General features: G+C 43.0%; 1 protein-coding gene across 1 annotated transcript in view; it reads right to left on the bottom strand.

The window, feature by feature from the left end:
- CCDC39 (coiled-coil domain 39 molecular ruler complex subunit) overlaps window positions 1-18,306 on the bottom strand; it is a 40,171-nt gene that overhangs the window by 258 nt on the left and 21,607 nt on the right. The window contains exons 13-19 of the mRNA XM_075938038.2: window positions 14,729-14,937; window positions 12,985-13,108; window positions 11,845-12,004; window positions 9,310-9,416; window positions 3,995-4,135; window positions 3,628-3,807; window positions 2,875-2,963 (exon numbers count right to left, since the gene is read on the bottom strand). Coding sequence (XP_075794153.2) covers window positions 2,875-2,963; window positions 3,628-3,807; window positions 3,995-4,135; window positions 9,310-9,416; window positions 11,845-12,004; window positions 12,985-13,108; window positions 14,729-14,937 — 1,010 coding nt within the window. The remainder of the gene's footprint in view (window positions 1-2,874; window positions 2,964-3,627; window positions 3,808-3,994; window positions 4,136-9,309; window positions 9,417-11,844; window positions 12,005-12,984; window positions 13,109-14,728; window positions 14,938-18,306) is intronic.

The raw sequence follows: 18,306 nt of genomic DNA, 5'->3' as shown, positions 1-18,306 counted from the left end.
TAGAGTATAGATAAATCCTCTTGAGTAGTAATAAGAAAAATACAGGAGAAGTTACATAACTATCCAAGTACTCTAAGGCTAATGCACTTCATCTTACAGATTTATTAGTAGCATATGCCTTGATCTGAAGCAAGGCCTAATATTACTAGGGCTGCATGGAAGCAGCCAGGGCAAGCAAAGGCAGCAGGTCCTCACCCCTTTGCCAATTATGAATGGCCATTTCAGATTGCAGTTTGCTGCTGTGACAGGGACTAGATGAAGACTGGCTGTAGGACACTGAGGCAAGGCAGGCATTGGGGTTTTCCTGGCGTGTAGGACCCCAGAATGTGGAGGCACTGCGGTAAGGCAGTACCCAGAGGGGAGCCAGAAGAGGGTGCTGAAGGGCTAAAGATGCTAATTCCAGAGTGCTACAGGAGACTCCGTAGCAGTGAGTCTCCTGTTACACCAACCTAAACTTCCCTTACTATAATTTAAGCCATTGCTTGTTCTATCATCAGAGGTCAAACAAAACAATTTTTCCCTCTCTTCCTTGTAACACCATTTTAGGTACTTGAAAACTGCTATCATGTTCCCTCTGTCTTCTCTTTTCTAAACTAAACAAACCCAATTCTTTCAGTCTTCCCTCACAGGTCATGTCTTCAAGATTTTTAATCATTTTTGTTGCTCTTCTCTGGACCGTCTCCAACTTTACCACATCTTTCTTAAAATGTGGTGCCCAGAACTGGACATAATACTCTGAGTCCTAATCAGCACAGAGTAGAGCGGAAGAATTACTTCTCTTGTCTTGCTCACAACATTCCTGTTAATTCATCCCAGAATCATGTTTCCTTTTTTGCAACAGTGTCACACTGTTGACTCATATTTAATTTGTGGTCCCCTATGACCCCTAGATCTCTTTCTGCAAGTACTCCTTCCTAGACAGTTGCTTCCCGTTCTGTATATGTGAAATCGTTCCTTCCTAAATGGAGTACTTTGCATTTTCCTTTATTAAACATCATCCTCTTTACCTGACTGTTTCTCCAGTTTGTCCAGATTAGTTTGACTTTTGACCCTGTACTAAGGATGTCAACATGCAGTCAACTACATGATTAACCAGTTAAACCCATAGACTAAATGTATTTCCTCCCTCCCCTTGCTTCCCCTGTATCAGAGGCAGCAAGGGGGGGGAGGAGGAGGTGAGAGCTAGTGCCTGTGGGGAGCTGCCTGTTCCCCTCTCCCACCTCTGTGCTGCTGCCTCTGACAGAGGCAACAGCGTGGAGGATGAGGGGGGCAGGTGGAAGTCAGTACGCACAGGAAGCCAGCTTTCAAGCCGACTGCCCGCATGTATCAGCTCCTGGGAAGCTGCTTAACCCTTCCCTCTGTGCTGCTGCATCTCTGAGGGGAGCAGGCAGGAGCTAATACACGTGGAGAGCCAGCTCCATGGAGCTGCCTGCCCCCTTTTACCCCACATTGTTGTAAGGAGAAAATCTGGGTCCTCAATCAGTTTGAAAATCATCTAAAAGTGAACTATATTCAGAGCCCTCCCATCCATAGGGTGGTTGGTTTGGGGTGACCCTACATTTTGGGGGGGCTCCAAGGTGACTGCCTCAATTGTCGTATGGATGAGGGGGACCTGGAGGATTACTGGGAGGCCTGGTGCAGGGCAGCAGCTGGAATTATAGCCCCTCCTGCCACTCCCAGGCAATGAGATCCGGAGTGGCCCAGCAGCCTGCTTCACTCTACCCTGCCGCCCACTCCCTCTGCTTGGTGCTTGGCTGCTCACCGGCAATGGGAAGCAGAGAGCCCTGGCCCTAGGGCCCTCCACTTTCTTCCACCATGGAGAAGGTGAGTGCAGTGGGCCTGTGTGGTGAAAGGAGGAGGAGAGTAACCCCTGTGGTGGCAAAAGGAGGAGAAGGGTAACCCCCTGCACCAGGCCCTCCAGTAACCACCTCCGGGCCACATTGCTCGGGAAAGGGAGCAGGGGAGGGAGGTTGCACCAGGTCCCATGTCCCCCTCAGGATGGCTCCAGTGAAAGAGTAATGAAGTAGAAATGGGGAGAGAGGGAAAAAATGAATATAAGGCCTTATCTACACTTAGCGTGAGATCAGTGTTCAGGGGGTTGATCTCCCAGGGGTTGATTTAGCCACTCTAGTAACGACTTGCTAAATCATCCATCGAGTGCACTCCTATTGACTAAGTACTCCACCAAGTCGAGAAGAGTAAGGAGAGTCAATGGGAGAATTTATCTGGATGACCCTTGCCCTCCACAGTGGGGACCCAGCTGTAATTCAGACGAAGGTAAGTAGACTCCAGCTATGCTTGTTGCCTAGCTGGAGTTGTGTATCTTAATTTGACACTGCCACAGTGTAGATCTGGCCTAAGCAATTTCAGAGAAGAGCTACCAAGAAAGTCAATTTACTATGTTGTTTTGAAGTGGAACGAACTAAGCTAGACGGGCACAGGGCTTGTCCACATCTAAAGTGACATAGGTTGTGTTTGCTACAAAAGTGTAACAGGACTTGAGGAGAATCTATAATGAAGCTTTTGCTAGTCAACAGGAATGAGCAAAAAGGGACACAAGGAGAAGAAGCAATGGGCTTAAATTGCGGCAAGGAAGTTTTAGATTACATTAGGAAAAACTTCTGAACTGTGTGAGGGTGGTTAAGCACTGGAATAAATTGTCTAGGGAGGCTGTAGAATCTCCATCACGGGAGATATTTAAGAGCAGGTTGGATACACATCTATCAGGGATTATCTAGACAGGCTTGGGTCTGCTGTGAGGGCAGGGGACCAGACTTGATGACTTCACAAGGTCCCTTCCAGTTCTAGGATTCTATGATTCTCAGGATATGGGAGTATAAGGAATAACAATGTACAGTATCTTTTTTTACTCACCTGACAGAAGCCACTGAGCTTTGTGAAGAAGATGATCTAGAACTGTAATGACTACCTATGGAAGCAGCAGTAGGAAGTTCTAAACAGGACTAGAAGAGAAAAGATTACAGATTACTCTTGGTCTTTGCAAATGGGATATATGACACATACACTACCGATTTTCTACAATACCATGTGTGATAACTGCTGCTTTCAATATATTCCCTAAGGGTATGTCTACACAGCAAAGTTATTTCAAAATAACAGCCATTATTTTGAAATAATTTTCCTAGTGTCTACACAAGCCAACTGCTATTTCAAAATTAATTCAGAATAGCGGAGGACTTATTTCAAAATTGGTAAACCTCATTCCACGAGGAATAGTGCCAATTTTAAAATTGCTATTTCAAAATAAGCACTGTGTAGACGCTTATTTCGAAATAAGGGGCCTCCAGCCCTTCCCAGAGTGCCCTGGTGGCCGCCCTGGCTACCAGGTAACTTCTGACTTGATGCCCTGCTGGAACTAGCTGGCCTTAAATGTGATTCAGCGTCCAATCAGTGTGGATGCGCTATTTCAAAATAACGATTTCAAAATTAGATATTTCAAAATAACACTGTAGTATAGACATACTCTTATTTTCAATGCTAACAGCATGACCCGTTTTACAGTAGCCATATTGTATTTTTTGAAATTGAGGCACAATGCCTTTGAATCACTGCAGTGATTCTGTAACACTATCAACGTTTTCATGAACAGTCAACTAGAGATAATACCTGTTGAAAGTATGTTTGGAAGGGTATAGTTAAGTCAGGGTTTGCTTCTAAAATTTCAACCAACAATTTGTCAATGGTTCTGCTGTAGTCTTTCAGCTCACGGAGGTCAATGTCGTCTTCTTCTTGGGTTTTCATTTTACTTTTCTTTAAAGATCGAACTTCTCTGGACAGCCTGGAACACTTTCGGTGTACAGAAACAGGCAAATGGAATTTAGCAACGTTTAGTAATTATGAAAACAATTTAAAATTCCTTTCATGAAATGCCAAACACTGTTAGTAATGGAGATAAAAGTTTATGCTGCATTTTTACTATACTCCAACTTTAACTCAAACAAATAAAATAAGAATTGTCATTTATTAAACCAACCTGTGTTATAACTCTTTCTAGCTTTGGCTTCTGTTGATCTATTTCTTTATTCAGCTGCAAAATACGAGCTTGCTTCTCATTTGTTCTTTTTTGATAGACTGCCTCCTCCCTTATCATGATGTCTAAAGTGTTTTCCATACTCTAAAATAATAAGCACAGATCAAACTTGAATATAAGATTTTGTTTTAGTTTAAAATCTATGTGAATATTAAATAGTAAATACAGTGATTCTAATATCCTTTTAGTACTTTACTGCACTTAACATTTTGTGTTAGGCTTTCTCTCACAACTCAACAGACCTTTTTACTCTTGTTGCTTTTAAGATTTTTAAGGGTGTTAAAGGGTTTCACCACTCAGTGTGTGATACCTGATTTAGGAGCCAAAATCATACTGATTTTTATCAATTTATAAAATCTGGATCTTTAATTAGAACCTCCACCCTTAAAATGTGTTAGAACTATGATCTGACAACCCGATACCATCATTTGTCTTGCTTGTTATAATTGGTTAAGCCACTGTACGTAACATGCTTATTGTAAGCTTGCAGAGGGCAGTCCTTGTCTTGTTGGCTGAAAGTAAGGTTATTGCCCATCTTTAAAGGCTCCCCTATAACTGGGTCAGATGAGTAAGTGGGGGGAAAAGTTTACAAGGAAGAACAGGAAGCATTGGGTGTAGGAGGCACTGCCCTTTCTGGTGACTGGAAGAGTGGATGTGGAGTACAGGCAGTCCCCGACTTACGCTGATCCGACTTATGTCGGATCCGCACTTACGAACGGGCTTTCTCGCCCCAGAGCTCGCAGGCAGCGGTCCCGCCACCTCGACCTCCGGGGCGAGAAAAGCTGCTCCCGGTGCCCCTGGTCTGCTGGGGACCGTCTCCAGCAGACCAGGGGCACCGGGAGCAAAGCCGCAGCAGCGGCGGGTTCCCGCGCTTCTGAGGCTTTGCTCTGGCAAAGCCTCAGAGGCACGGAACTGCGCTGCGGCTGCGGCTGCGGCTTTGCTCCCGGTGTCTCTGGTCTGCTGGAGACGGTCCCCAGCAGACCAGGGGCACTAGGTTCCCGCGCTTCTGAGGCTTTGCTCTGGCAAAGCCTCAGAGGCGCAGGACCGCGCCGCGGCTGCAGCTTTGCTCCCCGTGTCCCTGGTCTGCTGGGGGGGGGGGCGCAGCTAGTGTGCCCCCCCCCCAGCAGACCAGGCTTTTGTTGTGGACCCTGGGGCAGAGCAGCTGGGGCGCTGCCGATTAGTCCCGCAGCGCCGCTCTGGGCACTACTGGACCAACCCGGCAGCACCCCAGCTGCTCTGCCCCAGGCGTCCCCAAGTCAGCCGCTGCTGAAACTGACCAGCGCTGACTACAGGAAGCCCGAGACAGAGTTGCTCTGCCCCAGGCTTCCTGGAATCAGCCGCTGATCAGTTTCAGCAGCAGCTGACTTGGGGATGCTTGGGGTTCTTAAGTTGAATCTGTTTGTAAGTCAGAACTGGCGGTCAGTTTCAGCAGCAGCTGAATCTGGACGCCAGTTCCGACTTACATACAGATTCAACTTAAGAACAAACCTACAGTCCCTATCTTGTACGTAACCCGGGGACTGCCTGTATTTATAGCCCAGGTAGCCTGAGAAATACCCTTTTTTACATGCAAAAGGAAGCAGGCTGTAGCATCAGTTGCAGCTGGAGAGTCTGACTTACCTGGAGAGTGAGGAAAGGGTTAAGTAACTCTGGAGATGCACATGAGGGAGGAGGCTTTGGGCATTCAGCCAATGAAATGCAGATAAGGAATTTCAAACCAAGAGAGTTGGGGTTTTTTTTTTTTTTCCCTTTCTTTTTGGGTCAGAGCAGTTTTTCCCCAGGTAGCAGAAGAGACTGGCTCTCCCAGGAACACACTCCTTGACTCCTGTTACCCTAGAGGAGCTCAGGTAAGTGTGGATTTTGGGGGGCTATGTTGTGAGCTGTGGGGTGATTATCAAAGTGTTTGTCTGTGAGTATTTGTTTGACTGTATGTTTGATGAATTTAAAAAAGCAGCAGTTTGAAAAGAGTGGCAGTTGGAAAGTTTGAAAAGTGTGAATCGGGAGTGCTTTGTTCCAGGTGGGCCATCAGGAGCTGACAAGATTAAAGACAACGCTTTGAGCCGGGCCTAGCCTCAGCCTTATAAAAAGGCAGCCAGAGCAAACAGGCAGCAGCCAACAGGGGAGTATGCCTGGGGGTTTGCCCTGGGGGGAGCCCCATAATGTTTGGTAGTCTTTTCCTTGAATTTTTTTTCTCTTCCGCCCTTCAAGGGGGGCATTTAAAAACATCTGAGGAATCTCTCTGAAGGGAGGCAGGTATGGATAGTGATAGGTCTGCTGTTGTTACCTGCACAGCATGCAGGGGCGGCCCAACTAGCTGCCAGCAACTGGTGCCCTAGGCGAACCATGCAATCAGCACTCCCACCTCCAAACCCCTCAATGATATTGTGCCACCATTTGGCGCCCCATTTAACTTGGCGCCCTAGGTGACCGCCTAGTTTGCTTATATGGACGGGCTGCCCGACAGCATGTGCCATATTTGTCTTCCTCCCGGAAGATAGAAGGGATTTCATCTGCACTAAGTGCAAGCTGGTCACCATTTTGGAAGAAAAAATTAGAGGACGTGAGGCCCAAGTATCAACCTTGCGTTCCATCAGAGAAGATGAAGACTTCCTCGATAGAAGGCAGCATTTAATCCTGCAGGAACTATAGGCCAGTGAGGGCAGTACAGGACAAGGAAGAAAACTGGCTGCATGTAACCTCTAGGGCTATGTCTAGACTGCAAGCCTCTCTCGAAAGAGAGCGTCTAGACTGCACGCGGAACTTTTGAAAGAGCAAGCCGCTTTTTCGAAAGAAAGCACCCAGTGAGTCTGGATGCTCTCTTTCGAAGAAACCCTATTTACATTCAAGAACGCCTTCTTTCGAAAGAAGCACTTTCGAAAGAAGGCGTTCTTCCTCATGAAATGAGGTTTACCGCTGTCGAAAGAAAAGCCGCGCTCTTTCGATTTAATTTCGAAAGAACGCAGCTGCAGTCTAGACGCAGGTGAAGTTTTTTCGGAAAAAGGCTACTTTTCCCGAAAAAACCCCTGAGTCTGGACACAGCCTAGGAGAAGACCAACTCTGGTATTCCCCTATTACTAGAGAGGTAAGTAAACTGTTTTCAGGCTCTCTGAACAGGCACTACAGTGGAGAATGCTTTGGCAGAGACCTCAGGGAAGGAGACACCATCTACCGGAAGGCACAGGATGTGTAGTCCTAGGGATGGGGATTCCATGACCACCACCCCCAAAAGGACAGGTGGTCGTGGTCGGGGACTCCCTCCTAAAAGGGACGGAGTCATCCATGTGCTAGCCAGCCCCCATATCTACACTTGAAGTGCCAGGTTGGAGAATTGAGATGTGACATGGCATGAGGCTCACAGCAGCAAAAGTAAGCAGGGGCCCTTAATCAACAGGCGATGCAAAGAATCCCCAAACCACATGGGAAAGGTTGCAGAACTTGCATATTCCCAGACAGTGTGGGGAAGGATCTGCAAAGCCAGGGCCCTAAAAGCAGGGGGGAAACTGGGAGAGGGGAACCTTAGGTAATATGGAGGAGGCACTAGGTTCTCATCACTCACCCATCAGCAACAGATGCTGTAACTGCAGCAGGCTGCTCTGCCTCCTATATACATGGGACAGCAGGAAGGCCTCACCATATTCTCCAAGAAGCCTTAGTGATCAATGGGTCCCTGTGAGAACCAGTGTCAGAAAGGGCAGCTGCAGCAACCCAAAGTTGTTGTTGTTTTCCCCTTGTTGGGGAAGTTGGTTAGTGACTTTAGGGGAGTGGAGGTGAAGGCCTACCTGAAATCCCCCTTCCACTGATACATATATGGGAATGTGTGGGAGAAGGAGGAGGGGTAACCGATCCCCACCACCCAAGCAGCAACAGCCTGAGCCAGAAGAGGAAAAAGTAGTGGCTCCTTGTAGGGGCAGGGCAGATTTGATTGGTCTTCCTATACCATGTAAGGTCCCTTGCAGGAATGAGGAGGATATCTGGGCTTCTCCATAATGCATAGTAGTTAGTGGATGTTGGTTGTGTTCTCATGCCCCAGTTATTATAGATGATGGACAATAGAGCTTTGGCATATGAGAGGTCTCAAGGTGGTACAAATATAGGTTGTGCTGCAAACATTTAGGATTTACGAGCACAGGTTCTATGAGCAATCTCATAGAATTCTGGCCTTGGCTATGATATGGTCAATTCTAGAGGCCCAAATAGTTCAGTACATGGTGTTGGTGGTAACACATGGACCAGCATCATATATATCTGCTAGTTGCCTATTTTGTCTTATGTATGCCAGTAGACTAAAGTTACATGGATCCTTATAGCAGATCTTAGTCCAGAAGTTTTTAGTTGGCTGGGCTAAAGACACATGGTCTTTTAGTGATTCCCATCATTCTTCAGACACTCAGGGATTTGTGGCATGTTCTCAACCAAATATGAAGAAACAAACAGAAGGCAGCCTTGTTCAAGACAGCATTTGGGAGGGGGGGGGGTTGAGTTTTAGGGTCAGTGAACTAATATCTGGGTCAGCAAGGGATACATTGGGAAGAGCTTTGGCGTAGAGGAGTGATCTGGCCACTTGACCCTGATGCTCTCAAATATAGATTGAGGGAAAGGGAGTCCATAGTGCTATAGGAGGGAGGTAAAATTAGCATTTGACCAGCAGGGACATTAAGGACTTATTCATGACCCTCACAACATAAAATTTGTTAGTTTTCAGAAAGAGGCTAACAAAGGGGGAGCTTCTGGAATTGGAATTGCAACAGCTGCTGCCTAACTAGGACTGGGAGGCTAGACAACAGATGAATAGTTTATGTATGTGCAGTCTTCATATGAAGTAAAAGAATGAAAAATTCTGGGTAAAATTTTCAGAGATGCTTAATAGGGATATGAAAATGTAACCATATACACGGTTACACACAGGGTCCAGGTACAGCTGGGGAGCTGCCTGCCCCGCACTCCCATGCAGCGGTTACGTGATTACTTAAACACATTTATCAACCCTAGTTCATAAGCGATTTAGAGTTTAAAATGTGTTGAAAATCAATGATAAATGTATATGTCTATTTAATTTTGAAAATGGGACTTAGTCTCCTCTACGAGTTTGACACTTTTGAAAGTTTTACCTATTGTCCATGAGCAGTAGAGAATTTACAAAGGTCAGTGAGGAACAATATTCCCAGAATGTTTCTCAATCCATGAAGAGAAAAAATTGCCTACACTATGAAAATCCATGGCTTTGTCTATACTAATGGAAATCTCATAAACCCCATTACCTGAACATCGTCTTGAAGCTCCTTGATCTGTCTTCGCTTGTATCTGTATTTTTCATCAGCAGCTCTTTTCTCTTCTTCTAACTGCAGCTTTTCTTTGTACTCCTCACCTACAATACCAAACACTCTGGCTACGTCTACACTGCAGGTTTTTTGCACAAGATCAGCTGTTCTTGCACAAAAACTTGCAGAGCGTCTACACTGTACGCACGTTCTTGCACAAGTAAATTTACAGTACAGCATTGGAAAGCAGGGCTTCTTCTGGAAGAGTTATTCCTCTCCCCGTGAGGAATAAGCCCTCTTGCGCAAGAGCTCTTCCACAAGAAGGCAGTGTAGACAGGCAACATGAATTTCTTGCGCAAGAAAGTCCTATGGCTAAAATGGCCATCAGGTTTTTTGCGCAAGAGAGCGTCCACATTACCATGGACGCTCTTGGACAAAAGCACATATGTTGCACAAAAGCACATGGGAGTGTGGATGTGCTCTTGTGGAAGACCTTTTGCACAAGAACTCTTGCGCAAGAAACCTGCAGTATAGACGTAGCCTCTGAGTTAGAGTTTAAACATTGTACAAAGTGTACATGCTAAGGTATTTTAGTCTTTAGATTTTCATCCAAAGGGTTTGGCTACAGTACTGGATAAGGTCAAATTAAGATATGCAACTTCGGCTACGTTATTATGCAGCTGAAGTCAAAATGCCTTAACTCGACTTTTGGCACTGTCCATACTGAAGGAAGTCAAAGGGAGAACATTCTCCCTTTGACTTCCCTTACTCCTTGTGGAAACAGGACTACCGGCATCAACTGAAGTGCCCCTCTCAGTTCGAATTAGCGTGTCTTCACTAGACTTGCTAATTTGAACCCTGGAAGATCAGCAATGGCAGCTTCAGTCTTCTCTATAGTGTAGACATATCAAAAGATAAGACTATGGCTGCATTTTAAAGTAATTGCACCAAAGTACAATACACTAAGACTCATTTATGGCTGACAAAAGTCTTCTGCCAGGCTGCCTTGAGGAGCTGCAACTGTGCATTATACTAAATTGGGCAGTATATTCAGCATCTCAAAAGCCTTGATCTTTGAATAATCAACTGCTGAATAGATGAATTTGTAAATCAAAAAAGGAAGTACAGTTGGTGATATAAGACTGAATCATGTTATGCAACCCACATACTTGAATATCTTTTTGACTATTTAGGTCCTTGATTAAAGCATGCTTCTACCAGGGTGAGGGGGACCCTTGAACATCCTAATGTTGTCTACAGTGCTTCTGAGAAATCTATAGGACATTCCTGTACAATTATACTTATAGGATACTTACAATTTTGTTATTCAAATATAACTAAAAAATATATACTGCTATTGTACTCCAAGATGTATACATGAAATATTAAAAGAACCACCAATAATGAAGGCTTTAATGGAAGTTTGCATCCTAAAGTGCCCAGGGTACCTGCTTTAATTGATTTAAAACTTACAGGGAACATTATAAAAATTCTATTTTTTTAAATGCTTCACAAACTACTAGTCATGTAAAACAAAAGGGAAAAAAAGAGGAAAAAATTATGTAGCACTTTAAAGACTAACGAGATAGTTTATTAGGTGATGAGCTCATCACCTAATAAACATCTCTTTAGTCTTTAAAGTGCTACATAATTTTTTCCTTGTTTTACCAAGATCTGACTAACACAGCTACCTCTCTCTCACTTTTAGTCATGTAAAAGCCAGGGGGAAAGTGACTGGTTTATCAACGATAAAGATTTAAAATCCATTGCTGTATAGCCAGCAGAGGGCGCAAAAGTTAAACAAGCCATGTCTTCACAGTTCTTGATATCACTGATCACACTACTGCATGAATAAGACAAAACAAAGAAGTCTGATTGAGAAAGCAGCTTGTGAAAACTGTAAATTTTCAATGAGCTCTCAACAACAGGTAAATGATATAAAATCCCACAGGATTCCACAAACTACTGTGGAGATTCAACATGTCTGACGTTGTCTAAGCAGAACACACACAATGGCACAGTCCTCAGTTCACCTTTTTATTGGATGACAGCAGTGCCCTATAATGAAAACAACAAACAATACTGTTGATAAGGGATCTGCTTTCATCAGTGTCTCACAACCACTGTCTTGCTGTACTGCCACAGAATTCGGGTACTTAAAGACCTATCCACCATTCTTCCTACTACTGATTAATGAGCTTTCTGTAGAGACATTTTGTGCAGTCCCTCACAACACTTTATGCGCCTCAGTTGTGATTCTGCAGTACTCCCAAGAGTTTTCACATCCTTACTTGTGCTTAAGAATTTGCATTAAAATAAGACAGCACTTGAACCTTAATAGCGTTTCTCCCCCTGTATCTAGTCTTTCTACTCTGCTTTGGTTTTGAATTCTGCTTTCTTCTGTTACTATCAATGTGTTCTATAGCTGATTTATTCAGTAAGAACAGCCTTTCAGTATCATTGCTTTACTTCAGTGTCCCTGGTTTATGCTTTCAGCTCCAACTCACAAGTAATAACAATGTTCATTTTACATACTTGTTTCTGTCACTGTTTTAAAAGAGTTCCGGTAATTGCTGTTGCAATTATTGATCACGTGCATGGTATTTTGCAGGGCTATGATTTCTTTTTCAGCCTTGCGGATCTTTGCATCCAACTCATCACCTTCACGTTGAAGGTCCTCCTTTTCCTGGGCAGCCTAAAAATAAAACGAAGATCTAAGACAGATCAAACAGTTATATTGTGCTGGCTACCTCTGGACTGCATGGATCTTACTGAAAAATGTTAATAATATCATGACAATAAGAGAAGAGTACTTGGTAAGTAGTTAAGAACAAAACCTTTTTCTATAGTCTAACAAGAATTCAGTCTTAAAACCTGATTTTGTCACAAACACCTTATGTAGAGCTGATTTTGTTGGAATCCTATGTGGGCATAGGGGTTCGTGTATGTGCTCAAAATAGAAGCCTTAGCTATTAAATAGCCAGAAAGTTCTGCTGCTTCTAGGTTTGAAAACCATTTGGTGAGAGTTGTTCAAAGCAATCTAACTAAGTATGTTCTTGGATTATACAAATTTAAGAGTAAAAAAGAGCACTAAGATTACACCTTTCTTTTTGTACATGGATTTCAATAGCGTGATTAAATCTCCTGTGCCCTGTAAAAGATTGACTAGACAAGTTAGTTCATTTCAAATTTTTGAAAAAAAATAAGTCAGTAGGGTTTTGCATGAGTACTTGGTTGCATCCACATAGAACAGCTTGCAAGACTTGAGCATAAATTACACTTCTAAAATAGTATTCAGCTGAAATCTATACCACAATTATTTTTAAAAAATCCTATTACAAATTGTGGATAGCTGAAGGAGCAGGACAATAAACTGCAGGATGACCTGCAAGGCACTGATATTCCGCAAGCCATTCAGAAGAGCAGACTGGTTAGAAGATCCTGCACTCTGGGAATAGGGGTAAAGAGCAAACAACCATCTCCCAAAGACAGCAGGAAAGTACGCATTAAGGATCTTTGTCCAAGAGAGGCAACAGGTACAGGTCAAGATTTTTGTCTTTGAGATGAATGAATGGTTACAAATAGAAGTGGGAAAGCTATAGTTTAAACAAAGACTGATAATGCTATATGAGTTGATCAAAAGCATTCCAGCAGTAAAGTAACTCAGCTAGCTACCTTAATGACATAGTATGTCTGAGTTTTCTCCTCTTCTCCTTCAGGAGGCATCATGACTATGGTAAGAATTTCATATCTGCATCTTAGTTTTTCAATTTTACTTAAACGGTCTTGAAATTCAGCACTGATTGATGGAAGAAAGTGAAAACACACACTGACGTAAATGGTTAAGGAAATATGTTTCCGTCTTTGTACCATTTTATAGACTATTTCTTTTATTAAAGCTGCACTACTTGTTGCTACTGCAGTAGTCTGAGCATGCCCAGGGAGCCAGCCATAAAAGGCTGTTCCCAGGCTTATTTGTTCCCAATTCTTCACAACTCCAGACATCTGGTTCTCTTCCCACCCCCACAGTTTCTCTCATCCTACTGCATAGAGTGGACAAATTTCAGATCCCTCACATCACAGGGAGCTCTGCCAGACACCTCCCCCAAATCTTTAAAGCATTGGCATTTAAGTCCTACAGCTGCACAAGATGCCCCCTGCTGATCATTTCTTAATATTGCTACTGCTAAATGAGAATAAGCAACAGCAGGCAACAACCTCAAATCAAATTACATGCAAGTACTAATTAGCTGTGTAATTGTCAAAGGAAAAACATACAGTCTGCACTCTGGGTGAGGAGTTAAGCTTTAGTCACACTAAATCACTCTAATTTCCTATTGCTTGGGGTATGGTTAGCAGAGAGGTGAATAAAAGCCTGCCAACTCAGCTGCTGAGTGTTTGCTTCCTAGTTGGATTTAGCCACTCACTCCAAGACCGATATTAGGAGGTCAGAACTAGAATATAGCAAATATTTTGAATTAATTCTCTTATTATGAAGGCAACAAAGAAGTCTGCACTTTAATGTAACTTTCTAGTATCTGTTTACCACAGTGTAAACAAGTAACTGGTAATGGCGTGTACCATTTCTGGTTTACAGGAGATTTAAAAAATTCTACTTCATGGAATTAATAGATATTCTCAGAATGCTTCTAAGAATTATTCACTTACTGGGTCACCAATGGAGACCAGAGTTTTCTCAAGTACTAACTCCTGATGAGTAGGTCCTCTTATAAAAAATGACTTGGCTGTTACTTCAAATATACACAGTGTAGTTACTAGATATCTTGAACAAACACAGCAATAGAGGGTCAGGCATAGGATCTTTGTCTTCCAAAAACCCAGACCTCTATCTACCATTTAAGCTTAAAGAGATTCTGTCTGAAGATATGCAGTTTGGATTCTTTACAATACCAGATGGCATATTACCATATTGGATAAATGATGATTTTTTTCTTCAGGATAGGATGTGGGATAGCAGAGAATAAAGAGAATTTTGGTTAATTATTAAAATAGGAGAATGACAGCAAGAGACTTAGGCTCCATTCCCAACCCTTCTAGTCACTAGCAGTATGACTTTGGGCAAGTCACTTAACCCTCACACTTTCTGGTGGGTAAATAAGAATAATGTTTACCTTACTTTGTAAGCCAATGTTTACCTTACTTTGTAAATTTAGATCCCACATGTAAAACACTGTATAAAAGCAATTTTTAAAATGGTGTGAGAAATTAATTTATTAATGCTGTATTTAAAGACCGTGAATCTACTAGCTGATTTTTTAAATGTTTGAGAGAAAAATAGTAAACTGACCACAGTACACCTTTTTGTAGAACATATTAATTTATTTTAAATGGTGTTTCTATTTTCCATTTACTGTTAAGAACATTGAAGGTAATGTTTTGAAAATACATAGTTAACTACCTTATGCTTTGCCGTTCCTGCTCCACAAATCTTATCTGTGATTCAATCATTGCCTTATGAACCTTAATTTCTTCAGTTCTTTCTTCCATAGCTGTATTTAATTGTAGCTTTCGTTTTTCCAGTGAGAGAACTTGTTCTGCCTTATTGTACAGTGTGTCTCGAAGACGTTTCAATTCCAGTTTTAAGAGATTATCTTCAATCATCAAATCCTATCAAATGCCAAAAAAGAGAAACACAGAAATAAAAGTGAATAAAAATACATTAAGGCTTTGTCTACACTACGCGTTTTTGTGGCAGAAAATATGCTAATGAGGGACTCATGAGCATAAATCACAATCTCATTAGCATATTTCCTGCCATTTCTTTTTGCACAAGGGATTTTTGTACAAAAAGAAGCAGGGTAGCCACTTCCAATTTGCGCAATACCCCGTTTTGCGCAAGATCCTTATACCCAGAGAGGCAAAAACCCCTTGCGCACAAAGAAACAGCAGAAAATGCTAATGAGATTGCAACTTATGCTAATTAGTCCATCATTAGCATATTTTCTGCTGCAAATACGAGAAGTGTAGACGTAGCCTAAATGGAAAAATACAAATAAAATGTCAACTTTTTAAACTGATGCATTTTTAGAAATTCTAGCTTCCTGTAAAACAATCTTTAAACAGTACTTGTATATTACAATAACTGGAACTGAGCCTTAGGTTATTGTCTTAGGCTTTGTCTACACTGTAGGGTTTTTGCACAAGAAGCTTTTTGTGGAAGAGATCTTCCGCAAAAACTCTTGCGCAAAAGTATGTCCACACCTCAAAAGCGCATCGCATGTGCAAGTAAGTTCTGATTGCCATTTACAGAATGGCCATCAGAGCACCTATGTGCAAGAAACCCCTGTTGAGCGACCACACACCTTTTTGCGCAAGACCTTTTGCGCAAAAAGGAGTTATTCCTTGTAGAAACAGGTATACCTACACCGCAAAAAGCTCTCTGTTCTGCTGTTTACTGTAAATTTTCTTGCGTAAAATCCCTGTAGTGTAGACCTAGTCTTACAGTATACAGTCTCAGCAGTTCCTTGACCACCCAGAGGTCTCTTGGGGACAAGGAAAAGAATTGGGAATGCCTGTTGCAGACCTCTGATGCACCTTTACAAGTGCTTCAGGGGAGTTTTGCAACTCTCCCTTGTGTCTCACAGCAAAAGGAAGAATAGGACTTTTTAAAAAAATCTGTTCTAATTAAGAAATCAAAATAAAACAAAAGCATAGCTGTGATTTATACAGAGTCTACATTACAAAACTCATACTCCCAAGGATGTGGTAGTTAGCTTTGCTGGGAGGAACATGACGCAAACACAAAAAAAGTTTTGGTTTCAGAGTTCAGAATATACGAAAGAAAATATTTTTGCAAAAAGTATGAAAAGTGAAAGGGAAACCAGTTGTCAGTAGTCAGTGCACTGTATTTGTTACATGTTATTAAAATTAAAATCCCATCAGTCTCAAAGTTGGAGGGTGAAAAGTGGTATGGGACATGTAAGCTCCACCTTTCCCCTCTCCATGTAAGCCTCCCTGTAGAGTAACCTTGGAGCTATGGCTCCACAAGGAGTTGGAGACTGGGTAGAAGGAGGAATTGGGCTTCGTATACTCTCCACAACACTGTCTCTTGCCAAATCCATGAATATTCTATCCAAAACTAATGCTGCTTTTGGATTAATGAGTTCTCATATAAACATCAGTAATATACCCCTGGCAGCAAAACTCTCCGAAATAGATATTGCTTCATAAATGCAAGGGTTATAGTCAATGGTAATTGATCTCCCAAGGGGCCCTATGACTTGAGATAAGAGGCTGCAGTTCCTCTAGTCTACACCTTCCTCAGACACTACCAGCTAATGGGACAACAGCCATGTAATTGTCTTCCATTTGAAGATCTAGATCTTGGAGGCTGTAAGGCCAGGAAACTCCAGAGGTGTTCCCTGGGGGGTGGGGGGGGGAAGATGACACAGCACAAAAAAAAGTAGAAAATAATACCAAAACTGTTAACTAAGGGACAAAAGGGAGAAGGTGTTTCCTTATATATTAACAATGTATACACTTGGACTAAAGTGGAGATAGACATAGGAGACAGACTTGTTGAGAGTCTCTCGGTTAAGTTAAGGGGTAAAAAGCAAGGGTGATGTCATGCTAGGGTCTACTACAGACCACCAACCCAGACAGAAGAGGTGGATGAGGCTTTTTTTTTAAAACAACAACAAAATCATCCAAAGCACAGGATTTGGTGGTTAGTGGGGAACTTCAACTATCCAGACATATGTTGGGAAACTAACACAGCAGGGCATAGATTATCCAATAAGTTACTGGACAGCATTGGAGATTATTTTTTTTTTAGTAGGTTGAGAGAGCTACTGGGGGGAAGCTGTTGTAGATTTAATTTTAACAAATAGGCAGGAATTGATGGAAAATTTGAAAGTGGAAGGCAGCTTGGGTGAAAGTAATCATGAAATCATAGAGCTCATGATTCTAAGGAATGGTAGAGAGAAGAGCAAAACAGAGACAATGGATTTCAGGAAGGCAGATTCTAGTAAACCCAGAGAGCTGATAGGTAAGATCCCAGGGGAAGCAAGACCAAGAGGAAAAACAACTAAAACCAGTTGGCCGTTTTTTAAAGGGACATTATTAAGGCCCCAAATGAAAACTATTCCACTGCATGGGAAAGATAGAAAGTATGGCAAGAGACCACCTTGGCTTAATCATAGAATCATAGAGCTGGAAGAGATCTCAGAAGGTCATCAAGTCCAGCCCTCTGCCCAAAGCAGGATCAATCCCAACTAAATCAACCCAGCCAGGGCTTTATCAAGCCGAGACTTAAAAACCTCTAGGAATAGAGATGCCACCACCTCCCTAGGGAACCCATTCCATTGCTTCACCAACCTCCTAGTGAAATAGTTTTTCCTAATATCCAACCTAGACCTCTCCCAGTGTAACTCAAGACCATTGCTCCTTGTTCTGTCATCCGTCATTACTGTGAACAGCCTTTCTCCGTCCCCTTTGGAACCGCCCTTCAGGAAGTCGAAGGCTGTTATCAAATCCCCTTTCACTCTTCTCTTCTGTAGACTAAACAAACCCAAATCCCTCAGTCTCTCCTCATAGGTCATGCGCAGGGGCGGCCCGTGATATAGGCGGACCAAGCCGTCGCCTAGGGTGCCGCCTTCCATGGGACGATGATGATGTCACGGGGCGCCAGGGGCATCTGATGATGATGTCACTCCATTGATGGCCATGCAGGCGGGGGCGCTGATCGCGCGTTCCGCCTGGGGGGCCAGCTGCTGCAGCCCACCTCGGGCCGCTCCAGGTCATGCGCTCCAGCCCCTGAATCATTTTGGTTGCCCCCTGCTGGACTCTCTCCAATGTGTCCACATCCTTTCTATAGTGGGGGCCCCAGAACTGGACACAGTACTCCAGATGTGGCCTCACCAAAGCTGAATAAAGGGGGGAATAATCACTTTTCTGGATCTGTTGGCAATGCTCCTTGTAATGCACCCTAATGTGCCATTAGACAAGGGCACATTGTTGACTCATATTCAGCTTCTC

Source organism: Pelodiscus sinensis, chromosome 10 (assembly GCF_052426305.1).
Source record: "Pelodiscus sinensis isolate ZL-2025 chromosome 10, ASM5242630v1, whole genome shotgun sequence".
In the NCBI taxonomy this organism is placed as follows: domain Eukaryota; kingdom Metazoa; phylum Chordata; order Testudines; family Trionychidae; genus Pelodiscus; species Pelodiscus sinensis.
Note: the sequence above shows the minus strand (reverse complement) of the source record. Positions and strands in the feature narration are given on the sequence as shown.